Source organism: Haliaeetus albicilla, chromosome 1, assembly GCF_947461875.1.
Source record: "Haliaeetus albicilla chromosome 1, bHalAlb1.1, whole genome shotgun sequence".
Lineage (NCBI taxonomy): Eukaryota > Metazoa > Chordata > Aves > Accipitriformes > Accipitridae > Haliaeetus > Haliaeetus albicilla.
Window position 1 is genome coordinate 38,828,066 of NC_091483.1, and position 27,195 is coordinate 38,855,260.

General features: G+C 37.4%; 1 protein-coding gene across 10 annotated transcripts in view; it reads left to right on the top strand.

Annotated features, from left to right (window-relative positions):
- RAPGEF2 (Rap guanine nucleotide exchange factor 2) overlaps positions 1-27,195 on the top strand; it is a 194,014-nt gene that overhangs the window by 107,801 nt on the left and 59,018 nt on the right. The window contains exon 1 of one of the 10 annotated variants that reach the window (XM_069786201.1): positions 12,038-12,205. The exons of 6 other annotated variants lie outside the window; for them this stretch is intronic. In XM_069786201.1, coding sequence (XP_069642302.1) covers positions 12,152-12,205 — 54 coding nt within the window. In that variant the 5' untranslated portion in view covers positions 12,038-12,151. Of the gene's footprint in view, positions 1-12,037; positions 12,206-12,548; positions 13,084-27,195 lie in introns of those variants that run through there. 3 more of the 10 variants (XM_069786217.1, XM_069786200.1, XM_069786209.1) reach the window with 3 other exon arrangements.

Consider the following 27,195-nt stretch of genomic DNA (forward strand, 5'->3'; position numbering starts at 1 on the left):
TGGACTCATTCTGTTCTTGGTTATAAAACAAATTAATTTAAGTAATGTAAGCAGAGAAATGGTCATTCAAAACATAATTGTACACACACCTAAACCTACAGTGTATTGCCAATGGGAAGTAGCATGGTGTGCAAGGGTGTTTTAATCACACATTTGCACAAATAATAATACTTTTTTTACTCAAAATTGTCTCTAGTGATAACAAATTAAGTATAAAATAATTTATTTAACATTTCTAGTGTTTATATTTAAAATAAAATACACTGCATTGATAGTTCCATTAACAAAAGAAAGGGTCTGGTTCTTAACATCATCAAGTGCGAGTGTCCTTTTACCAGGAAGGATATTTGTTTAGTTGCTTTAGTTCATTTACAAAATTCAGTGTGCAATTTCAAAAGCAACTGTTTTTATTATCCCATGATGACAATAATCAATCTCATTCCAAATAATAAGTAGATGTGTATGTTATACTAGGAAATAATACAAAATGCTAGATATACATAGTATATTACATAGTATGTGTATGTAATATTTGAACACATGTAGTAATGCTAATTCCTGAAGTGTGTGACTGTGTTATATATGCAGGTGTATTTTGAAGTGAGACACTACAAAACCTGTGGGGTAATTTCATCTGAAATATGAAATTCCTGAGATGATTTGGACAGTTCCCGTTAACTGTTTTTTGTATAGAAGTTGGGTGCTTTATGGGAACATCCGCTGGTAATGTTATAACGACAATAAGTAATTCCCACCCCTATGTTCTGTGTTTTGTGGCAAAACACAACCGTTTTAGCCACGTGGCTTCCCTCCTTCATCCGTGTTGTAAGGGACTATTAGTTTAAAATTATGTATTATGTTATCTATTAATGTTAATATGTGAGCAATGCTATCATTTTATTTTGTGTAGCACCCGAAGCAAAACAAAATTGTTAGTTCATCATCCTTTTAGTAATGTCTACTGGCAAGCTAATGCAAAATTAATGACATGCAGTGTGTTATTTACTCAACTTGCAGCTTCTGTCAGAGGATGTCTATTTTTATATATTACATCATCCCTGCTGCAGAACTCGTATATCCTTTGGGATTTACTGTTCTTCCATTCCCTTTGGAAGTGCTCACATTGATGTCATAACTGGATTTGTAATTGTGATTAGATTTGGAAATTCAAAGAGAAACATTGAAGCTATGCAGTATTTTCTGCAACTGAAGTGTCAGTAGTTTCTGATTTTCTTTTTTTTTTTTTGATATATTATTGACACTAGGTCCTGTTTACAGCTTGTAGAGTTGCCGATACTTTATGACCACACATATGTGAAACCGTGTTTAATAGCATAGATTTTCCAGAGTAGTGTGAGTTTTTTGCTGTTACTGACTTGTGATGTGCTCTTTTATATTATACAAAAGATTGCTTTTCTGAGATGTAGGGTATAAAACGAAATGTGAGGTTTGTCATCAAAGCAGAAAGTTGTTCATGCAGAAGAAAAATGAATTTTTCATAACCCTTTTCTAAACTGATCGTTGCATAATGTAACTAAATACAAATATTGAATTTCCAGCACTTAAACTTGATTAGAGCTGAGGAAGATTAAACACACACATACATGTGTTCTTAAACATTTTTAAATAGGATATCCTCATTAGTCTAAGGTTGTTCATTTAGAAGCAATGTTTGCATGTAAAGTACATATGGGGAAATGGGATCTGTCTATGCGTTATATTTGTAGAATACCAATACAGATCCTTTCAACACTGCCATCTCTATACAGATGAGCATTGTGAGTGATAGTCCTGATGTGGACATGTGCCCACCAAAGTATGGAAAGAAACTATCAGTTCATTTTTTTTTCCCAAGCATCTGAGCCCCTGTTATGTGAGTTGTGCTTGATGTAGTGACTTAAAGATAAAATGATTAGTATTTGGTGTCAATCTTTCCACAAAAGGTTCTGTTCTGAGTACTTTTAATAGTGTTTTATATTTGATTTGAATCATTTAAAATTACCATTTTGCTGAGTGAACTTCAAAGCTCTAAAAAAAATCAATAAAAGTAGTAGTTTAAATATCCTGAGCAACTAAGGAAGTATGTATATGTGCTGGTTTTGGCTGGGGTAGAGTTAATTTTCTTCAAAGTAGCTGGTAGGGGGCTGTATTTTGGATTTGTGCTGAAAACAGTGTTGATAACACAGGGATGTTTTCGTTACCGCTGAGCAGTGCTCACACAGAGCCGAGGCCTTTTCTGCTTCTCCCCCCACCCCACCAGCGAGGAGGCTGGGGGGGCACAAGAAGTTGGGAGGGGACACAGCTGGGACAGCTGACTCCGACTGACCCAAGGGATGTTCCAGACCATATGATGTCATGCTCAGCAGATAAAGCTGGGGGAAGAAGAAGGAAGGGGGGGACGTTCGGAGTGATGGCGTTCGTCTTCCCAAGTAAAGGTTACGTGTGATGGAGCCCTGCTTTCCTGGAGATGGCTGAATATCTGCGTGCCCATGGGAAGTGGTGAATGAATTCCTTGTTTCGCTTTGCTTATGTGCGTGGCTTTTGCTTTACCTATTAAACTGTCTTTATCTCAGCCCATGAGTTTTCTCACTTTTGCTCTTCTGATTCTCCCCCATCCCATTGTGAGGGAGGTGAGTGAGCGGCTGTTTGGGGCTTAGTTGCTGGCTGGGGTTAAACCATGACAATATAGAACTGAAACATGGGAAAGATGGAACGTTCCAAGTTCCAAGGTGGCCAGTAGCATCCTGGCTTGTATCAGAAATAGTGTGGCCAGCAGAAGCAGGGAAGTGATTGTCCCCCTGTACTTGGTGCTGCTGGGACCACACCTTGAATACTGTGTTCAGTGTTGGGCCCCTCACTACAAGAAAGACATTTAGTTGCTGGAGCATGTCCAGAGAAGGGCAACCAAGTTGGTGAGGGGCCTGGAGCATGAGTCTGACAAGGAGCAGCTGAGGGAACTAGGGTTGTTTAGCCTGGAGAAAAGGAGGCTGAAGGGAGACCTTATCACTCCTTACAACTACCTGAAAGGAGGTTGTAGTAAGGTGGGGATCAGCCTCTTTTCTCAAGTAACAAGCAATAGGACAAGAGAAATGGCCTCAATTTGTGCCAGGGAGATTTAGATTGGATATTAGGAAAAACTTCTTCATTGAAAGTGTTATCAAGCACTGGAACAGGCTGCCCAGGGAAGTGGTGGAGTCACCATCCCTGGAGGCACTTAAAAGACATGTAGATGTGGTGCTTAGGGACATGGTTTAGTGGTGGACTTGGCAGTGTTAGGTTTACGGTTGGACTTGATGATCTTAAAGGTCTTTTCCAACCTTAATGTCTCTATGATTCTAAGTCCAGAAGGGGAGTTATTCTTTCACTTTCTATTCTGGGTTTGCAAATACTTCTTTTTTTCTTGGACAACTAGCATATGTCAGTTCCTCACTGGTCTTGCAGTTATCAGTTGTGAAGGGGGGGGACGGGGACCAAACCCAAAGAAAGACTGTTTCTCCATATTTTGAAATATTGATGTTATAGTCATGCCTAAAGGCTTGACCAAAGGGTGGAACTTATTCCAACACATCTAAACATGACCCTTCCATGATGAGTTTTGGTGCATGAGTATCAAACAAGTTTGAGATGAGGAAGGAGGAAATTAGAGGCAATGCAAGAATTTAGTAATAAAGCAAGAACTGTGACCTGCAACTCCTGGCTTCTAGTCTGGTGTCATGATCTTAAACAGTAATTTGTGAAAGTAAATTGTGTGTATTTAGTTTAACAGAGCTTGGGTTTTCATGTGTTTGAAGCTTTGTGCTACTTGTAACTTTTGCTATGTGGAAATAATGCTGTAATTCCTATTTGTGAATTATTTCAAGTTTGTTTGTTTGTTTGTTTTTAAAAGGTGCCCCAAATCCTTAAAACTAAAGCATGTTTACAGTCTCTGACTCTGAAATGTTAAGGAGTAAAGGAGTTGACAGAGGTCTCTGGGTAGATATTTGGGGTTGTGTATGTTATGGTAGTTTAGTGGTGGTGGGTTTCTTCGGATGAAAGAGAGGGAGGTGCTTTGGTTTCTTTAAAAGCTGTGTTTTTTTTAAAATGAAGGAAATACAGCTGTTACAACAGTAATTGCACATTCAACATAATTCTGTTTCTAAGCTTTTAGATGAGACTCAGTAGCCCAAGTTGCAGATACCAGGCTTCTCTCAGTGCTGTCACAGCTGCTGATGAAGATGCAGCAATGTCCATCCTACTTTCCAGGCAGTCTTAATCTTAAAATTTACGCAAAGGTTGGTCTTGACCAAAGGTGATGGTTAGGAAAAAAGCTGGAATAATCTGCTTTATTTAAATGCTAATAAGTCTGAGAGAAAATCTTTTGATGTGTAAACTTTTTTTACTTTATTGGGTAGATGTGTACATTACAGTGTCCTGGCTAGTCCTGCTAAGTGTAAATGCTGTTGTCCATGCATGCATCTTCTAGCAGGTGACAGTTCAGTTCAGGGGAGCTAACAAGTCCTGAGTAATGCAATGTAGTTACCTTGAATTTACCACAAGGTTTGTGGTAAATTCTTTCTCTCTCTTTCACCACACTGTTAACATGCTTATGTAGCCATACTCAGGTCACCGTGCAACAAAGTTGTTCTTAGATGTGAGGCTGAGCATCCTTGACCACTTTCTAAATTCCTGGTGTTTACACATCTCTGATGGAAAGAAATATTTTTTTTTTAATAATGAAAAAAACCTTTTTTTTTTTTTTTTTAATGTAAGATCTAGTCAAAGTGTTAGTATTCTGTTGTACAAGTAATGGGTATGGGGAGCTGGGCTTTAGTTTTGAGCAGTTAACCTTAATTATCTTTGAATTTTCAGGTAGTAAAGTTTTGACATGCATCTGGAACAGCTGGCAGATATTATGTGTATTGTTGATATGGTTGGCAAAAACTACACAGATAGTGCTTTCACTCTGTTTTGCATTATTTGTATATGCGTGTGTCTATGCATGTGCTAAAATGTAAAATATTTTACGTTTTCTTCCTTTCACTTCACTAAATTACATTCTTTATATTACTCTTGAATGTTGTAATTTGATGAGTATAAAGGCCTGCAGCTAACTTTTTTTAAAGTCTGCAAATGATCCATGGTGCACAAAAGATCATCTTAAAAGTAAGCATGCTGACAGCTTTTCCGTTAGTAATCCTGGAATACAAAACAGTGTAGAATCAAATTATTAGGGAGACTCAGTTGGGTTAGGTGCACTTCTACTAAGATCAGGTAACTGATCTTGTAATTGTAACGGAAAAATGTAGTTTAAAATTTGCAAAATGGGACATCAATCAGTTGATGGTAGCTGGCTCCCTGATTTATTTGATTGGGTAAGAGGAGAGGGAAAGGGCATTTTTTTAGAATTTTATATTAAGGTCTCTTTATTTGAAGGATGTAATGTTGTGTTTTGACTTTTTTTTTCTATCTAAAACCAATTTGGCTCATTTTGCTTAATAATTATTTTTAAAAGTAAGGGACAACTGAAGTTGCATGGGGTTTGTCACTGATAAAAGTGAAAGGTCTGGATAAATGATTTCTGTACAGTTGCTAGAGACAGGGCACAAAGTTCTCACGATATGTTAGTGCATGGTGCATTACACAAGGGAGGATATGCAGGGGCAAGAGGAGAGAGTTCTCTGAAAAAAAATAATCTTATGCTGGTAAACTTTTTAGTTTTGATTTGGTTTTGATCAACTTCTTAGTGTTGATTTTAACTGGGAACCCCTGGAGTAGGCTCTTTGGAGACTCTCCTTGGTTAAGACTGTGGCTGAAGACAAAACCAAAAGTTATTTCCTTCCAACACACAACTGAAATGAATTAAAATCCTCTGTAACAGCAACCAGCCCTTTCAAAGTTAAACTTCCTCAACGTACCAGCGATAAACAGTTAGTTACCCCAAGAAATGTCCAAATAAACATTCAAGAACGTGGACAGAAAGGACTCAACGTCACATATGGTAGTAAAAATGACACACCATTTCCACCATTATTTGGGGAATCTCGAAACCTAATGGGAGACTGGAGGTTTTCTGTCAGTCCCGTCTATGTCTGCACCTTGAACATAGTGATGACAGTTTCACATTCTTCCTTAATGATTCTAAGTAAATTCAAGGAAAACTGTTTTTTAAAACAAAAATACTCCCCCTCTACTACTGCCAAAATCTCCCAATGAATAACCAAACAATAAAAACCAACAGAAAACCAGTTAGCACTTAGAGAAGACTGGAGAAAAATCTGGGTTTTGTTTGGGTTTACTCTGTTAATATTTTATGCTGAAACATTAAATAATTGTTCCCCTCCCTTGGGTGGTCTCAGGTACATTCAGTTCCGTGCCAGAGCAATCATCCTTGCAATTCAAACATGTCAGTGTATTTCAGGTAACAGGATTCAATGGGGCTGGTAAAGAACATAATGGTCTAGAATTTGGGCAGTTGACTGACCTCAGAAAAATCCCTGAATTTTATTCTTACCATTTAACAGTGCAGCAGTAGGATACACATGAAAGAGGTATGCAGTTATCCAGCTTCCATAAAGTTTTCCTGCATTATTATATGGTGGAAGAACATGAAATTTTGGGGGTGCCTCACATAAGTGAAGAACTTGTGTCCCTGGATTCCTGCTGTGAAATTGGTATGGACACAACGATACAGGGGGTTTTGTGGGTATTTGTTTTGTTTTGTTTTTCCTCCAAGGTAGTAAGGCAATTTGTATCTCAGTAGTGAACCTTGTCCCCAGCGGGTATGGATGCCAAGGTATTGTTTAGATCTGGTAAAGAGGCCTTGCTAGTCCTATATGCCCAAAATCATAATTTTTGACCTTAAAAGAGCATTTTCTTTTTTGCTTTCATGCTTTTTGTCATAGTTTACAAGCAGAAGGCACATCGTTGTGTTTTCTGATTTAATTAACATGTCATCTTAAACTCTTGTCCTTACACCAAAGTGAGAAAATTTTATGACCATTGGGAAAAACTTAATCTATCCTGACAAGACTGCTTTTTTTCCACTCCTGAAGTACTGAAACATTTAAGGAAATTAAACTAATCTGTGACCATTCTGTCAATTGAAGTCAGTAATATTTTGAATTTTACTGTCTAATTTTTAACATTTAATAATGATAATACATACTTTTAAAGCCATGTTGTATGCATTAAACTTTAGGCTTGTGTAAGTAATAACCCTTTGCTTTATGTAAAAAACACAGCTAAATCAGTTAAACACCACATAAAGTGACTTCACATACATGCATACTAAATATGATTTTGATCTTGCAAGTAAAATTTAGTAAGACCTTAAAAGTGTTCCAGAAACACAAAAGATATGTTGATCCTTACTTCTTTTTTTGGTTGGTTTTTGGTTGGTTTGGTTTGGTTTTGTTTAAGAGCATTGTTAGTTTTAAAGCATAAGTAAATATGGAGTCCAGAGAAAAGTTTGTGTGCTCTGTTACGGTGGTGAGCCTTTGCTCAAATTGGTTTTGTAAGCTAAATTACATGCTCTGGAAATCGGGCATCTTGTTCCATTAGGGTTTCTTCATGTCTGTTCTAACATAATTGTCATATGAAAGAGAATTTGATGGCAAGTATTTTAAATGAATACTATAACTTGCTCCCATTTTAAGATGGATGGCATGCAAACAAAGTTTGCTGTACTGAAAACAGAGCTGTGCACAGAAGGTGACAAATGAGTCTGCTGTCAAAGGGAAGATTGGCAGTCTATGGCACATCCACCCAGCTGAGGCACCAGCCTGACTGCTCTGGGCTTGTCATTATTATAAAGATCCGGATTATAGATTCATCTGCAGCAGCAGCTCAACAGAAGGGCATTTGTTCAAATGGTCTGTAACATTAGTAAATGTGTTATCAAAACAGCACACATCGCTCCATTGTAACTGTTGCTTTGGTGTTGCCAGTGGTGCAGTGAACGTCCTTATGATGTTAATGCCACAGCTTTACTAATAAACCCCCCCCACTAATTTGGCAAATACTATTATCCATGTGTTTTGGCCAAAGTGGTGTTTTAGTCATAGAAACTCACCTTGGAGAACATATTTGGTAATTTTCCTTTAAATAAAACTCTGCTGAATAAAGTTCTCAAAGTTCTTGAGAAAATGCAAATAGGACAGGTGTGCCTGGACCATTCCATGTCTGCGTTATCCTGATAAACAGGAACTCGCTTGCATGAAATTGGGTCATATTACCAGAGATTTCAATTACTGGCAGTAAATTTGCCTAAATACATTAGAATAAGACTTTCGTATTGTATAGGACATTTAAATGGATTGTAGCATTTGGAATGAATTATCGTTCTGGGTTTTCAGTGGTTTCAGTTGGTGTTTTTAAATCTGATGGGAGCATCGGATGGTTATTTAGCAATCTCTCTTAAGGCTAGTGGGAGGGAGAGAGCATCAGCATTTATAAAATTCAGAAGCACGCTCCTGGGAGCTTAATGGTTTTGTGTCCAATAGCCCTGAGCTTAAAACTAAGTTTTAAACCTCCATTTCTTTCCAAGTGAGGAGGGTGGGAGGGAAGCAAAGATACCTCTGCCTTGTTTTCCTTTAAAATTATGTACTCTATTCTTGTACTCTTCAGTTTAGCTGCCTATATTCTCCTACACAACTGTGTAATAGTCCATTCACTGTGAATGTTTTTGGGACACACATATTGTGGGGTTTTTGCCTTTATTCCTTGGTCTTTTTTTCAATTTCTTTGACTCTGCCGCACCGCCCCCCTCCCCCCCCCCCCCCCCCCCCAGCCTTTTTCTGGAGTAAATTTGGTGACCTTACAGTGTTCCGTTGTCTTTTGCATAAGTTTTTGAACATGAAGGAAATGCTACTTTACACTGGATTTAAAGGGAGGGGGAAAATGTGCTGATAACTTATGTTTTTGAGGGACTTCAGGAAAAGAATGGTTTCTGTGTACGTAATCTGTATAAAAATTTAAGTACTCCTGTAAATAGCTGTGAGTTAAGGTGACTGCTTGAAATTGAAGATTTGAGGTAATCTGTTGTTGCAGCATTTGTCATTAACCTAAAAAGGTTTAATACTCCAAGCATTGTTGACACTGTTTAGGAGAATAATATCCATGTGAGATTATGTTCTAGAATGTAAAATTGTTGAGAGGCATTACAGTCAGATGGTACATGCTGCTGACATCTCTACCGATTTTTAACTTGAATTCAGAATTACTCTTTATGAATCCTGAAGCCTGTGAGTAGTCCAAGGATGTCCTAACATTTGTAGTTACTGTTGGAAGGGGTTTTTTTAATGTTCTTTTCTGTGACTCATAAAAAGATGCCAATTTTCTTATAAATGCAATATTTTGAAAGCAGCTGGGGATAGCCCATGATGTCCAATTATTGCACATCAGGTTTATTAACATCTCACTTTAATTGCCTAAAAGCATTTGCAAAAATGTCTTGCTTTTTCAAACTGTAGTCTAAGCAAGAAGTTCTTAACATGGGTTTTGAAATACACATGAACACAAAGTTGCAGTTAGGTTTTGTATAAACTATTCATACTTGTTTATGATAGAAACTTTCCAGGATATATTGTTCTGGTGTCTTACACTGATTTAAATTCCATTCATTCTACACTGAAACATATAACGATTCACAAAATATAATTTATATGTAATAATTTTCTGAACTGATAGTGGACAGTACATATGATTACACTGCACCACTGTACCTGGAAAGTGGTGGCAGTTGAGGAGGAAGGAATAGGGAAATGGAATCAACCATTTATTTCTTGAAATTGTTTTGACTTACAAATTGCCTGTGAGTGGTGTTTTCTTCACCTAATTATATAAGTATCACTTTTCACATTTTAAATATAAAGAGGCTTTTTTCTATTTTGGAAACCACCAAGTCTTCATCAGTCTGATGCAGGTGAACATCAATTAGGCTTTGTTAGGTTGATTTAAATTTTGCATTAGTGTATGAAGTACAGACTTAATTTTCTAACAGGCAAGTAGAGGTGTATAGTAGTGACCAGCATAAGTAGTAAGGAAGTGTTTCATGGCTTCATCATCTGGAGGTTTTGTCTTTCACTACTGTTTTAATGGTTTCTTTCATGTTTTCATGTTACTCTTCAAGGCTTATGCCACAGAAACCAGGCTAGATTTTGGTTGGAAATAGCAACTGATGCAGAGTAAGATGCATATTGATAGTTAAGTATGTAATGGAGTTCAGGGTATGCTCCCTTCCTATGCTGGGGAGACATTTCTGTCTTATCAGAACTTCATTTTTTCCTGACATGAGCGTAAAACACTGCGCTGAAATTCTGCTCATGGTGTTAACCGCAAGGCCACCAAATCAGACTCAAGAGGATTTTAATTTCTTTGTCAACAAGTAATATTTTTTAATTTTGTACTATAGAGGGTTTGTCTGAGCTTCCTAGAATGAATAACTTCCGCTATTTCTGGTCAGCACTTCATCAGAAAATTGACTGTGCTGAGCATTAGACTGTTTTACAAGGCTTAAGCATAATTTGACGTTTTTAAATCATCTGTTAGTTGCACTGGCAGATTGCAAAGACTTTTAAAAATTCTAAACTCATTTTTGTAGTTCAGTCGTTTAAAGAAGAACTTATCTTTTAGCATATACTAGAAGATCAAGGGCATGGGTGTCATTAAACTCTCATAAATGTAAATATATTCAATTTAAAATGTGCTGTGTGTGAAACAGTGTCCTTAGAATAACTGTGCAAAAAATAGACCAGATATTTCAGGATCATTTCTTGCTTTACTAGAATTCATTTCCACTATTTTTTATAGCCTCATTTACTAGCAGTCATTGTCAGTACCGAAAGAAATCACTGTGTAACAAACTAAACTCATTATCAGTGGACATGTTATTTTGGTGGAAGGCAGCTGCAGATTGTATGACATAGTATTCTGTAGTATTCATTTTTTTTTCCTGTGTGTTTACGCCTGTGTAGCAACTGTTAAGTCTGTTTTTCTATTGTTCTTGTTTAAAAAAAGAAAAGGAAAAAAAAAAGACTTTGAAGTTACTTTAAGCACAGATGGTCTCTCATTTTAAAGAATGTGTTGTAAACGTGTTCTAGAGAACTGTACTAAAGTTGAAGCCTAATGGAAGGTTGGCATGTTCCTGTTTGCCCTGGCTTGGTCTCCTCTGCATCAAGTGGTGTGAATTCGTGGCTCTTAAGATGTTCGTCGTATAGGGCTGACAATTAGTTTATTGCCTGAGCACGTTCCCTGTTGCGTTTCAGCTCCTCTGCAGTGTGATTTTGCTGGTATAACATGAGAAGTGGTATAGTGTGAATGGGAGTGACTGGGGAAATTTCTGAGTTTCAGATATGATTACAGTCAGAGGCGAGAATTATAAAAGCCATATGTACGTCAGTCTCTTCCAGACCGTGTATCCCCTTTTGTTTTTAGTGGAATTTGTGTATTCAATGCGCAAGAAGAAGCAGGAGCTGTATTCAGAAAGACTTCAAATGTCGTCTTAAAGGGTTCTGGACGTTCACCTGCCACAGCCCCTGGGTATCTGTGGCCTGCGTAGCAGGGAAGCTGCTGAAAATCTGAGAGAGCTCATCAAGTGCACTGTTTATAAATAGTTGATAACAATGTTTACAGCTCTGCAGCAGCACTCTTTTGGGTGGGGGAAAAAGGGAGGTGATGTCAACCCCTCTGCTTTATCCTCATCTTCATGAAAAGTCGTGTTCAGTTCAGGATTTGGCGAGGTAAACGTGGGTCCTTATTCCCACCCTGACTTCAGTGATATTCTTAGGAGCCAGCAGCGAAGGAATCCCTCCCCTCTGGGGCTGCCTTGATCTTCAGAGGCTGATACCAGATACAGGCAAGAGCTTGCTGTTTTATCTGCATTGTCCATCTCTACCTTAATGAGTGAAATGGTTAAGTATCCGAGGGGGCGAGCCTCAAGGAATGTGTCTTCCATTTGACTCGAATATTTCGGTGGATAAAGGGAGAGGGAGGGAGAGGAGAGAGAGCGAGAGAGAGAAACCCACTTACATCACTCGAACTGCATTGAGTGTGTGCCTGTGTGCAGGTTAAGAGACAGACTAGTGTCTTTGCTTTCTGCAGGAAGCAGCAATGCCGTTTGTATCCTAAGAGGAATTTTTTATTTAGAAAAGGAAGCATTCTTTCTACCCAGGAAATGGCTTTCCTTGTGCGTTGCTATGCCAACTGCCTGCAGCCATGGTCTTCCAAAGTAAGCACAATAACGTAATTATATTGGCGTATTGCATTCAGACTCATGATTCTCTGGGTTTTTGTGTGTGTGTAACTGTTGTATTTTTGTTGCTGACTCTTTGGGCGGTAGACGTGCTTGTCGTGATTGCAAGGAGCAGGCATCATAAAATTAAATGTCCATCAGTGTCATGCTGCTAAGATTAATTGTGCAAACTTGGTTAGCTGAGTGGAACAGAGATCACTGGTCACTACTCTGTCAGCATCATTAGCAGCCAGGGGAGGAGGTCCCTATTCGTGTGCTCTGCCCTGATTTTGGGGGAGTGGAGGGTAGTGGTGGCAGGGGGGGGGAGGCTGCGTGCGTGTGTGTGTGATTGCAAATGAAACAGGAGTATTAACAATGCTTGGCTGAATGCTGGAGGCTGGTTCCTACACCCTGACTAATATAATACTGTATTAAGCCTTTTTGAGGGAGTCTCTGTGCAGTCAGCCATTTTAGCTTTTTTCCTCCTTTTTCTTTTCTTCCCATTCCTAAGGCTCAGGGAATGGTTTTGGTCCCTTGGATGAATGCTGGATATGTAGGGTTTCATCAGGCTCTGTATGTCCTGACATGCTTAGACTTTCAGTGTTACAAAAATGGAGACTAACGCTGTCGTTCGGATTGCTGCTCTGCACTACAAGTGCGAGGGGGCTTTTGAGCTTACCAGTAGTGACACTTTTAGCTCCAGCTTGGTTTCCCCCCTCCTCCTCTTTTTAATTTAATGCCGTAGAGGGTGACTTGCCATCCATAAGAAATTGGTACATGATGTATAAATTCAGTTCGGTTTATGTTTCTTCATTATGAAACCACTTGCAATCCCAGCTAACCATGGAGTTATGGGCCAGCAGGAGAAACACTCAGTAAGTATTGCAAATTCTGTTTGTTCTATCAATAACCTGTCACGGGCAAACTGCATGGAGATTGAAACTGCTTGTCGTCCTGCGTACGGGCTTTCCTGCTTGTGAATTTAATAGTGGGTTTCGAGGCAAAGCTGTACCTGAGGTGGCATTAGAGTTGGTGGCTGTATTTAAGATTGCTTTTAGCTTAGAAAAGGCAACTCTGTATGTTCTTTTTGAATATTAAAAATTTACTTGAAGAAATGCTGACATACTTTCATTGAGCAAGAAGCAATGAGCATTCCGTTAAAATTGTTATGCATTTCTTAAAACTTTAAAGAAATACTTAAGCTGTATAACAAGTGATATAATTGTAGGTGATGATAGGAATAGATTTATTCTGTCTAGTGTGTGGTACTAGTGTGCTGTTGCCTTGTAGCATGGCGTTTAACATCTGTGATACACTTATGCTGAAAATGCAGAAACTGTTAGTAAAACATGGAATGAACAAAAGGAGAAGTACTGATGCTTTCTAATTGATCCCATGAGTCAGCTACACCTTTGTCATGCTTTAATCCCATAGGCTGCCTGTGTTTATTGTTTGGGAAAAATGCATTCATAAGCAGAAGAGCAAACATTATTTAACAAGGCCTCAGGTGTAAGGAATTAGAAATTTAGGTTTTACGTGATAAAAACATTATAGAAGTATGTATTGTTATTGTTCAGTTAACATGTTTAAATCTTCATGCTAGATTTTATATGGTTCAATATAATTTTCAATCTGACAATTTGTTTCTTGAAAAGATCTATATATATAATGTTCTGTGCATACTATATGTGCTAGAATGTACATGGGAATGTGTACAGTATGTTCAGCATATACAGCTAAGAATCATAAATATTGGGAAGATGTGATAGCAGGAACTTCTTAAAGGATAAACATTTTCCTCAAGACTTCAGTTTTGATTGTGTAGAAATACAGAAACTAATCTAGAAAGATTTCAGAATGTCTAGTGGATTTTTCTTATGCATGTAGCAGACATAGCACAGTTTCTTGCTGTAGACTGACTTGTTCCTTTCCCTTCTTCTTAATTACATTCTAAGTATAAAGGAGTTCATGTTACCAAATCATTTGGTGTTCATGAAATATTTAGAACTTAATCTAAAAAAAAAAAACCAACCCCAAACTCCTTTCCTTCTGAAACTCAAGTACTAAAGAAGCTGAAATAGAATAGGTTACCTTGACTTTGCAAATAGGAATAAAATGCGAAAGCTGTATATGTATTTGTTTTTCCTGCTCTTTTTACTCTCCAAAGAATGTTGATGAAAAGTTCTAGATTGATTCTGGTAACACAGCAAGTCTAACCAATATAAAATAATTGCTTATAGGTAAAGGAAAAAAATAACCTGGCATTTTAGAGACTCTACGTTACAAGCTCTGTCATATTTTAATTGTATTACTTTGAGTTAATTTAATCACAGAGATAAATTTCACTCTCTGGACCAAAATGTAGGAATACTAAAAGGGAAAAGGTCAAGGTACTGCTTTACAAGAAAATTAGTTTACTTGAAGAAAAGTCCACATATATGTAAGAGAAAGAAATCTTACTTTGACATAGGGCTGGCATGCAATTGCTGATTTTGCATGAACAAAAGTCATAGTTTAAAGTTTATATAGAAGTTTAAAATGACACTGTTGGGACACAATGTAGCTCAGCAAACACCACCACTTTGGTAATGAAACTTTCCGTGCTTGTTCTCTAGGTAGAGGTTATTTTGCTTGGAAAATGGGACTGAAAGATGTGAATTCTTGGTAGAGAGGGAAGGCAAGCTTGAGGTTTCAAGATATAGAGACTTTGTCTTGCTTTGCTTAAAAGGAGAACTTATTGAATTAATAATTTTTGGTGATGAGTTATTTTCATATTAGTATGTTCCCAGAATCCTAAATCTTTTATTGATCTCTGACTTGATCTTATTTCAAGGATAGAGCCTTAATTACTTCTGTGACATCCCTGCCTAAAGTCTGACAGCTTGATTTGCTGCGACAATCTGGAATTGAATGCAAAAATTTCCTGTGTAAGGTTTCACAAAATTCTGTGAATTAATTTTAGTTAATGCTGTTAAAATGTTAATTTCATGCTAGTTTAGTTAAGGAATGAGAGATATGGTTTAAATCTACTGTTCTGTGAAAATGGTACGCAAACTGACCATTAGGTTCATCATGGTGAAAATGGAGAGAGGAAAAGTGAAAAATCATGTTGTGTTTCCTAGATAATTTAATAAAAGAAATAAAAGCAGCCGCATCAGTCAAGTGTACTGGTCCTAAATGCCTCATATTTCATAAACCGGAAGAGTTTGAAGCAGTGCTGCAGATGCCTATCTGAAGGTGGTATCGATCTATGGGTGAAGTTCCTTGACACACAACTGTTGCCATCTGCTGAACAGGGAGTAAAAGTATGCTCTGGGTGAAAGACGGCAGAGAAATGGAAGCTGGATTGTTGCAAAAGTAGTTCTGCTGAGTTCTTGTATTTGATGCACTTCACCAGATTTCATGTATTTCAGTAGGTTCATTCTATTTGGCTGTGTCCTTGCTGGTTTTAAGAGTCCTCTCAACTAGCTTTGTAGTGCTCTCATTTTAATTTTCCTAATCTTAAAGGTTAGGAGGATGAGTGATATTTCAGTAAATGTTGTTTTGTGGATGTTGAAACAACATTCTCTTGAAAAGCTTCACACATTGCATCTTATAAGTGCTTTATTACGTGAAAAAAATAACATGAAAGTCTAGTGCATGAAGGTTCCCACAGTAGGCTTGGGCCTTCTAAAATGTTATCTTTCTATCTCATTTCTCCTTTTCCCTTGTATGTGTTGTTTGTAGGAACTTTACTTAAGGTCACTTTAAAAAAAAAAAGAAAAAATTGTCAGGTATAATGGCTTTTTAAAATGCAACTTGAGATGCAGAGTTCTTTCATGACTGTGTAATGATTAACAGCTCGTGCATTGCAGAGTGCATTGGAGTGACTTATGAGCAACCTGTAAGAAAGTATAAGTTACATTTTTACTTTGGGTATTATTGAAATAAAATCTGCTAATAAAGGATATGTTTCACTGCCAGCCCAGTGACTCTCCTTTAGTGATCATGTAGGTACTGCAGTCTTTTGATGTGCTTGACCTGTCTTGAATTACTGAAAAATATTGAAAGCAATAAGTCAAATCTTTGGCTTGTTCTTACCATATTTTAGTTCACAAAGATTTGTGGCTCTGTGCTAGGGGCCCCATCGCTCCCAGGAATGAGAAGGAAATGAATGGTATTTTGAGGAAAAGTCTTGAGTGGTACTTGTTCAAATATGGTTATTTTAGTACTACACACCAAATACTGTGTGTAGTAAGGGTGCTGGTTGGCACGCTTTCCTAAGAAATCTAGAACTATACAGAATAACAGTAATTTTCTGTTATTGGAGGGGATCATCAGTATTGTTTTATAACTCACACAATAAATGTAACCTGGGATAGTTATTAGTCCTTTGAGTGAGCATCATGCAGCACTAAGACATGGGAAAAAGAAGTGTGATGTTGTGATCAGGTGGCTACGCTTGGTAAGCTGAATAGTCTGAGGTGGCATCGTACCTGGATTTTTTTTTTATATGTATATCTGGAAAAAAAAGGACGACATATGAAAAGGAACTCCGACTGTTAGCTACTGTAACTGCTGATGGTTGTGATTTTGTTAATCTTAATGAATTACATTGCACTTGATACAGATTTTTTTTCTGTTGTTGTTAGGCACCTTTATTTTTATCACTTACTGAAACCAGATTTCTGGTTTGGCCCCTTCTGATTATTCCTTTCCTCTTAATTTGTATATTTAAAAAAAAAAAATCCTCTCTGAAGACCAATAAAGGAGTTGTGGATTTTTCATGTGATTAGGAATAGTGTTTAACCTCTTCATAGATGCATTATGATACAGTCTTCAATTACATGACCATATATCTTCCACAAGATTCATCTCAAGATGGATAGCTCTGGTTTAACGAGCAGCTGTTCGATATTTTGGGCTAGCTTCATTGCTCAGAAGGCCGGGTTCTGTTTGTGGCATACTATTCCAGTCCGACTCAGAAGATGAAAGCATTATTTATTTTTTTTTTTTCTTCTGTGGCTTTTTAAAGTGTTTGTAACTACAGTGTTCATGCAATTCATTAATGTAGTGCCGGGGGAGTAGGGGTGGGGGTGGGATTATTTTCATTTTTCAGGTAGCTCTGCTGAAGCAAATCTTTGGTAAAAAGTAAGGATAGAATTTTGAGAACTTAAGATGCTTATTCCTCAGCATAGCTAGGTGTACATAAGTGTTCAAAGTATGGATTTTGTTATTTGAATTTTCTGTGTATTGGCTCAGTTCAGGCACCCACAGCTTAATGATCATTTGAAGGGTTGATTTTAAGTGACTTGCCTGGCATCCTACCAGAGATCTGCGGTAGAGTCTGGCTAAATTCCTGTTCTCCAGGACAACATTTAACTGCAGATTTTCTCAAAAGCTTATAAATGGCAAAATTTGGGTCATTTCATAGGAATGACAGTGAATGCATTAGTGACCTGTAGAGTTGGCTATGAAAGCATCCTTGGCACATAGGAGATGTCCTGCCATCTTTCCATTACTGTTTCAAGGCCTGGGCATTGCACAACATATTTAAAAGGGAGGGGAGAACCACACCAGAAAAGCCACCGTCTATATGTATATTGTGCATGTGTGCACAAAACTGCTTTCTCTACCTTCTGAAAAAGTAGCTGAAATTTTTTCAGGTTGACATGAATAGTTGGTATAGAAGATCTCACAGTAGGGCATTCGTTTAGCAAATTTATGAAGTAGGAAAAGTTCAGGCCTCACAATAAGAATTGGGAAACTAACAGAATCAGTATTACTGGTTCTGATTTACGTTCCAAAGTGGCCAAATCTAGTGGTGGTGTTGGAGTGCTTGCAAAGTGATGTCTATGATGGTGCACACTGCACAATACAGATGTGAACCTGAAAAGGAAAGTCAGCTTCTTCCAACATGCTATTTTGAGACGAACAGACTAATGCTATTTATCATTGCTGAGTTTTAAGCACTCCTGCCTGATCTTCAGGCATGCTGAAAATTCAGCTGAAATTGAGAGCTGCTGATACACAACAATTAAAAAAAAAAAAATAAAAAATCAAGCAACCAAAAAGCCAAATGTCAAAAGAGAAAAAGAATCCTAAATCCCTTAAGGTACTGTTGATTTGCTCCTGATTCTACTAGTTAATAAAGACACAGGAATAATAGAAGCTCTAAAAAGCAGAAGATAATGGACTGTGTTGTGCTAAGTGTAGCATAGATTAAAAATATCAGGGAATTAGCAATATGCATGTATAGTAGCCTGAAGTCCATTGTAACCAGAAGCAAGCACGGTCAGCTAAGGAAATCCTGTACCTCAGTATCTCAAGTTGATTCTTCCACCTGCAAAATATTTGCACTCCCTTGGAGAGTACTGGCTCAGTGATACTTATGCTTGTACTTAGACAATTTCCAAGTAACATAAACTTAACAGTTTAGCAAATGCACTTGTAAAAATATTCCAGGAAGTTGAAGTAAATTAGATTTTTGGAAATTCCATTTTTAATTATCTAAAGCAGGGCATCTCAGTGATATGCAAAGAAATATGTAGCTTATAAAAGGATTAGAAACTGCTGTCAGTTGTGTTGCTTGTTTTTGCAGTTGTGATTGCCGCTGCTGCTGGGGGTACTACTCCAGTATGCAAAAGCGAGGGAAGTGTCTCTGTTCTGTGTCTGCTGCTGAGATGACCTGAAGCTCATCTGCAAAATACTTCTGTACTTGATAGCTTTACAAGTTGTCTGCAAAATCAATGAAATAGCAAAAGATAACTGCATGTGATTTAACAATACAAGCATTATAGGAACCATGATTTCTAATTTCTAAACTGGAACTGGATAAACATTTAAACTGTGTTCAGACTATCAGCTCTCTGGGATAATGAATGAATGTTGATGCTAGAAACTCTTAAGTATATATATTTTTTTAAGCTTATTTAAAGTTTGCTTTTCTTCAACTATCTTAGATATTTTTTTCTTCCCTGGTATATTTATTCTAGGCTTTAAATTGCTATAGATTAGTCCTTAAGAGCATCCTTGATGTTTGAAAAGCTGAACTAATTTTACTAACCCTTTCATGAATACACAGTGGTGTGAATTTTTTTTTGTCTGACTGAAATAAATACAAGATTTTCAGGATCTCAATATTATTTTATTAAAGTCTGATTTTGATTTTTGATATTTTAGTTGCAATAGCAGATATATAACAAGACTATTAATTATTTTCACTTACTAATATTGATGCATTCTTGTTAGTGTTCTCTAAATTAAAAAAATCAATAAAAGTAATACTACTAGGAAAAAAAACCCCAAACTTGATAGTAGGGTATTTCAAGAGTTCACGCAGGTGAGGGTAATACTGAAGCAGTGTTTCCAGTGTTCTTTATTGCCAGTGCATGAGGAGTCCTACTGACTGTGAAAACCCTACATAAGTCTAGTTAATGTTAAGGATTTGAGAAAAATGAAGTATTAACGTTTCAAGATTTACCTTTGACCAAAGAACCTTGTACCTGCCACACTTCATTTTCAATACTGTATTTAAAAGAGTCTGGTAGCTATAGTGCAAAAGAAGCGTGGGATGACCCCTGCAGGTCTGCAGGCTTTTTAGGATTCTAAACTCTGCATGCTTAACCCATCAATCTGTTACTGAGATATAACTGGCACTCATACAGTATCCCAGTACTGGATGGTTGGTGGTTCTTCCAGTTTTGTCAGCTTGCCAGTAGTCTTTTTTGCTGTTCATTTAGAGATGGTGATGATTCAGCTGAGAACCACAGCAAGAATAAACTGTACTGAAGGGGTCTCTGCTCAGTGGGTTGCTTGTGAAAGCTGATCCTGTGCCCAGGAGCTGGAATTTATAGGAGTGTTTGTCATTCCTTCCTAAACCCATGTTTGTATGGGGGTACTAGAAGGGCAGATGAAGGACAACAGATTACCTTCAACATCACCCACATAAAAGCATTGCAAATAGCCTTACGTTAACATAGCATCTGGCCCAAATAGTGCTGCTACTAAGTCCCTAATACATCTGAGATACAGGGGTGGAGATGAGCTATTGCCTAATTTTTTCTTTTTTTTCCTCTCTTTTTTTTTCTTTCTCTTTTTTTTTTTTTCTTGGAAAACATGAAGGACCACAACCAATTGCATTTGCTGAAATAACTGGAAGACAGGATGAAATTTTGTGTAGGTGTTGTTTGTAATTTACACTTGTGGTGCTGGTGTTGGTTATTAGACTAGTGCAGTTTGGTAAGATGCAAGAATGTGGGTCCAGCCTTTGGCCAAAAGCTTTCATCTGTCTTTTTGGGTTGCTCTCACTGCAAATGTGAAGCTTGCTACTATGAACCAACTCTACGGTATTTAGCTAACCTGGCATTCTATACTTGGCCTAAACCTTAAGCTGGTCAAAAAGCTAAAAATAAGGGCACCAGCCTTTCTGTGATCCATGGTCTGCATTGCAAATGTTGGAGCACAAAATCCCAGCATGTTTAGTTCCCTTGTCACGAAAAGTGAAAGGGGATTTTCCTAAATGAGGAGTAGCCTGCTAAATCTCCCCAGCTTGGACTGGCTAGTTTTCTAGCCTTTCCTGAGTCCTGTGTTATAGGCAGTCCATTTGATGTCTCCTGTAATATGCCATTCCTACCAAAGCCTGTCTAGAGAGCCTTAAAAAGCCATCAAATAATTTGATCGGCTACAGATTTCAACAGTTACTGTGCTTTGTGTTCCCTATGCTGGGTAGTAGATGGGAGTGTGAGTGCCCTTCCTATAATTCAGGAAGGCTTTCTGATGTTTCCTTACATGTCTTGTGAGTCCCAGTTTAGTGACTACTGTAAAGGACAACAGAAAGCTCTGAACCATTTGACAAAATGTGAAGATTTTGCCTTCAATATGAATATGGTTGTGACTCCCTACACTCAAATATATGCATACCTCCATGGCATTTGCAGCTTGTGATGGAGATGACACTTTTCCTTTGGACTGGGAATATGAAAACTGGTTTAATACCAGCCTTCTCTTTCAGCCCCAGCTTCTTGACTTGAATCAGGAGCCAACTGCTTTTCAAATAGAGGAGAAGCAGGCTTGTGTGTTAGGATGCAAAGTAGGACAAAGTATTACATTATAGCTGCATTTAGTATCTGTTATTAAGCTAACAAATGCTATGGCAATCAAAATGTAGCTCCATGTATTTCAACTGTCCCAGGGTTGACTGGTGACCAAATGCCGACGTTTGGTAGCAGTAGTGTCCTCTTGGTAACTGCAGTTACTTGATCTTCAGAGATATATGGACCGCCAGAAACCACATTGTAAACCCAGACAATAACCCAATGGTCAAAATTCCTCAACCTGTGATTTCTTTCACTCAGCCTATAAATATTGCCTCATTTTATCTGGCTATAGCCTTTCAGCTTGCTTGCTTACAAGCGTGGGCACTGTGCACTGGGTCATTTGGACACACCAACTGGGTAGCTTGACTCCAAACTGTGACTTTGCAAGTAGGAAAAATGGATTAAAGCTTTTCTTTTCCTCTTCTGAAGAATGATTTCATAAAAATGACGTTGTGCTATTTTGTAGGTCTTCGCCTTTTGTGTATTTAGTCACGTTGGCTTGCTTTATAGTTAAAAATAGGCTTTTACTGTGCTGTGCTGCTGTTATTCCTGCAGAGCAAGGAGAATGGGACCTGGGTTGTGCTGTTAGGACTCCATCCATAGCATTGTTTCCTAACTGCCTATCTGCTGCTGCGCACCTGCCAACCTACCGAGTGCTGTAGGAGTTACATGACTGCCAGGAAGGTCTAATGTGGGATGATTTGAAAGGGCATGGTAATGCCTGAAAAAGAAGATGGCTGCCGAACTGGACCATAAATTTAATATTGGTAGTGGGATCGATGGATTGAAAACAGGGTGATGAAGGACATTGTACCTGAAAACTGGATGTATTTAGTTGTGGTTGAAAAAAAAAAAAATTTCTAGATTTTAGGAAATCTAAACTGAATTGTGGGAATTATTTCTTAGTTAGCTATAGCCTAGGTTTGCTGAACCATCAACCCTGTTCTCATTTTAACCCAGCTACATTTTTTGTGTTCTTGATTTGTTTTTTTTCTTATATGTAAGCAGCTAAAGGTACTTCAAAACTTGCATTGTACACTCTCTGCCTCTGCTGCTTCACTGATCAGGGTACAGCTTGACCTCTAAATCTTAATGTATTCCTGATAACAAGCTAGGGAAAAAAAAAAATCTTCCAAATACTTGGCAGGCAGTAGCTCTTTACTCTTCTAGATTGCTCAGGAAAGAGCCAGATGTCAGACTTGGATGTGTCTCCCTGGAGCGCTTGCCTTTTCAGTTTTGACCCACATCACCAGTGGATTTTTAGCTAGGTTTTTCTGGCCTTTAATAAGAAGCTGACTATAGGGGGCTTTGGTTTGAAATACCCATAAATAATGTAGAAAGATCTTTTTTCTGTTGTCCTCACTTTTAAGGAACCACGAGGAAAAGGAAAATGCATGAATTTATGGATTTCAGAGCCTTTGTAAAGTGTCCTACTTAAATAATTAACTCTGCATCTGGAAGTGGTGGTCCACTGAATTTTTTTTAAGGCAGCAGAGAAGACTCGTACTAATTCTTTTCAAAGAGAAGCTGTTCACAGCTGTAGGAGCAGAATAAAAAGCAAACTAAAATGAAAACAGTGTTAGTTTCTGCTAATAACTGTAGAAGCCTGCATGCTAGGTGTACCTCTCCTTGCCTGTTGGTGTATGACTTCTGCAAACCTTTTCTGTTGTCTGACTCCTGGAGTTTCTGTCCTGTTCAGTCTTGCTTGTTTCCAAAACAGGAGGTTCTTTTAGTTGATACTTTATTTTTTACTTTTTTTTTTTTTAGTTTTGTGAGTAGATGAGAGATTTCTCGCACTTCAGAGCAAAGGATTTCAAATATTTCTGTTTAGCAGAAAGTTTCCAAGGTCCCTGAATACAGCTGCTATTCCTAAATAAATGGATATAAAAGCATAGTTTCACAAACAGTGGCATGCATGTCAGCAGTAATATACAGAAAATCTAGTTATCTACCTCTTTCCTGTTGAAGGAAGAGGTTGTTTAGACAGTTAAATGTCACTCCTACACCTGCCACTTCCATTAGTATTGTACATTACTATTCTTTCTGTGATGATGGTACCCAGGGAAAACTAAATTTAGGAATTCCTGAGTTAGAGTAATAAGATTTTTTTTATTATTTTGTTTTAAGTGGAGGTGCAATGTTCCAGCTGGAGTTTTATTCGGTTAAGCATGCAGAGATAACATGTTTAATGCAGTAAATGACTAAAATGTCTACCACTTTTAGGAAAGAAAGTAACCTTCTTAATCTCTTGCAGGATGGGGTGTTACAGCAAAGACCATTCTAGCACTGTCATAAATCAGAGGTTAAGATTTGACTCTCAAATTTTGCTTCTTGCAAGGTGACTCAATACAGTAGGTGATGTACATGCACACATCATGGGTCTCTATAGCTTATCTTCTGGTAGGTGGGAGAAAAAAAGATGAACTTCACTAATTATATTTGTAGAACGGGCTTCAGTTATTGATCCTAGTATTTCCAGCTGATTTCTGTGCTCCTTATTTTTTCTGCAGCTTGGCAATCTCCAATTTAAAATCTCTTCATAAATAGGTGCCATTGAAATATTTCATGGTGTTAGTAGAATATACAAGTTGCTACATGACTTGTGTTTTTTAGTATGCTGTTGACCTAAGGCAGGAATATAAGGGATGATTTAAACTCTGTGTGCACACCTGCACAGACACAAATAGATAAATTTCTGGAAGTCACATCTGAATGTCAGCATTTTAAGCAGAAAAACATGGTGCTTCAATTCAATTCACAATGTCTCCTTGCTCTAAAGCGGCCTTGGTTTTAGCAGGCACCATGTAGGGCCTTCTTGTTTTGCTTTGTTGTTGAAGGAAGTTGGGAAACCATTATCTTGTGAATATGTTGTTGTGGACATCTAGAAAAGTTAGGTGATTTTTTTTTTTTTTTAAGGGCTAATTGAACTTGGCATTTAATATTACAGTTTTGGCTAACTGACACTTAGACTACAAAGAAAAGCTCTGCAGGTTGTTTCAAAATTTAATGGAAATATTAATGTAAAAGATGGTTCTGTGTTGATTTGTGTAAGTAATTTTAAATGGCTCCGCACAGTTGTTGGTGCATGGTGCTCTAGAATTCAGGGAATATCTTTGCACTTACCTGAAGACTCCTTGATGAAAATAAGAAAAATGGTCCTTTACTTTTTCTCTTGCTGTGATCACAGTGAGCACACACAAGTAGGTCTTTTGCCCAAACTATATTCTTAGTAATTCAAAGAAGTCAGAATCTTGTTCTGTATGACAAAATAGAAACTCAGGGGTATTAGGGATGCATGATAACACATACAGTTTTAAGAGTTTGTGTCAGTGTGAAAAATTTTCATTAATTTCCTTTGGCTACCATATGATGGAAAATGTAAATAGAATAATGTATCAAGCGAAGCAAAGCTGGGGATGTTATAGTAACATTCACTGCTATTACATTGCTATGGCATGAGTACAGTTGCACTTTCCAAATTCATAAAATAAGTAATAAAGCTGTTTAACTACTAGGCATGTTAGTATAGCATTAAAAAATCATAGATAAGGTAACTTACTATTTTAAGATTTTGCAACTTTAGTCATATAGAAAGGGAAAATGCTTGTCATTTAAAAATATTTTTAGTTGTCTCATTGCTGTGCTATTTTTGTTATCCAGAAAAACAGCGAGACATTACATATATTACTTTATAATGCAAATATGAACCCTTTTTGCTCTCTGTGCATCAGTCTCAGAAGTATTATCTATAACCTTTCTTTCAAAAATCACCTTACTTTAAAAATATCATACCATTTTTAAGCAAAATTATTTGCCTTTTCTTTTTAAAATTTTATATCGTTATTTTGAAATGCTCACTATTATGCAATTAAGAATCTCAAAACTTTGTGGTAGTACACATTTTTGCTTTATATCAAAGAATGCTACAATCAGAATATTCTTAAAAACAAGGCTGAGCAAGTGCTTTGATAGCTTCTTGTTTGTTGAGAATATGCATCCTGCAATACTGTATTTCTTAAGCTTTTTGCTTGAGATGAAGCAAAAGTGTGCATCTTTCATTGTCAGACAAAGAAAATAGAGGAAACTTCCACTGTAGAGCAAACACATGGAAAACAAGTAGTTGCAGTTCATGATTTCTTATTTGGAGCCAGTCATCAGCAGAAGAAATTATGCATGTTCCTCTCCGATTGGTTAAGTTACTGAAAAGCAAAGTCAGGAAAAAAAACCCCACCCAACTCACTTTTCTCTTAAATTATTCCTTGATACTATAAAGCGAAGATAATCCTTTAGTTAAAACTCCAAGGGTGGCATTGACATGGCTGCAGCCATCAAACATTAAAAAAAAATTCCGTTTAATTGCTTGTGAATTATCATGTCTCTATTCAAATTTTCATCAAATTTCTTTCAATTAATTTGGCATTTTATAGAGGTAAGACTTAGTGTACAAATGGAAATCTCCAGTTTTTGCATCTGTTCACAGCAGCTCCCTACATATATGTATCTTTTAAAAATATTTTCCTTGGAAGTGTACAGAATACTTAAGTCTTTACTAAGAAGCTACTAGTAAGAAAATCTAAAATGTTACGATGTTAATCATGGTGATTTTTGTCTTTTTTCCTCCTTTGGTTAGTCTGCTTCTGAATGATAAGTATACAAAAAACCAGGCTGGCTTCAGATTTTTCTGCTTGGAAGAGTGATATGGATCTGGAAGGGATTTTCTGGGTCACTGCCATTACACACTGTTGCACAGCACGTTCATAACTTTGTCTAGCTTTGGTTTGAAAGCCTTCTCTACCACAGCTGCTGTTGAGCCTGGTTTTGAGAATCTCTGTGGTTCATTAGATAGCAACCTTCTTTCAACTTCCTGCTTGTTAGGCTTTGCACCTGCATTGCCTCTTGCTGGAAATGTTTCTTTTTCTTCTTGCCTATTTCTAGATAGGGATCATACCCTCTCTCAGCTTGGGCTGAATAAGCCATGCTCCTCTTAGCTTTCTCAAATACTAGTTTTTCTTCTTCTGATAATCCTGATAGTTTTTCTCTGACTCTATGTTATGTGTATGGCTTTAAGTCCATCTTTACTGAAAACATATAGCTGGCAATGTGTGCTGCATTTCCAAATAAGGTCTCTGCTGGGGCCATGGAGAAGAGCCTGAAACTACTGTATTTCTGGATGATGCATGCTGTGATATTGTTGGGTTCTTCTGCTTCATCACCTTAACAGTTCAGTCACCTTCTGATTAGTGAATACACTGAAACTCTTTTTACAGTCATTTCTGACAGATAAGTTCCTAGAGTCTTGGTTTTGGTCTCCAAGTGCATGATCTCACATCTTCTCATACTGCATTTTATTTCTCTTACGCCAAGTAGGAGTCATCCTAATCTCACAGAAGAGTGTCCTGCTCATCTCTTGTACCAGGATTGTCTCTTTGCACTGTGTTACCAGCATGTTTGTTCCCCCCCCACACACACACACTTGGAAGGAGGGGAAATCTGAGGTATTTTCTATACCTATCATTTTTCATATCCTATCTTTAAAAAAAAAAAAAAAAATTACTTGGGTAGCACTTAATTTAATTTTTCTTTACTGTAGAATTAATTCACTTTGATTTCTTTTACTATTGTAAGTTAGTTCAGTGCAGTAAAATTCAGTGCTGTAGTTCAGTAGTAAACTGCAGTAGTTCAGATTAAACAGCTGCAGTTCAAAGCTGAGATGTCCCCTCATGAGTGTTTTGAAAAACTTAACCAAGCTTAGTTAGATCAGCTGGAATGCTGTAATCATGAAATGAAATAATCCATGATCAGGTATAAAACAAAAAAAGCAATACATGCTGTAAGAACGCCCTACTGATGGAGGCTTTGACACTTGAAATGTATACATATCATAGGTCTTTTCTTTAACCATTTAAAATG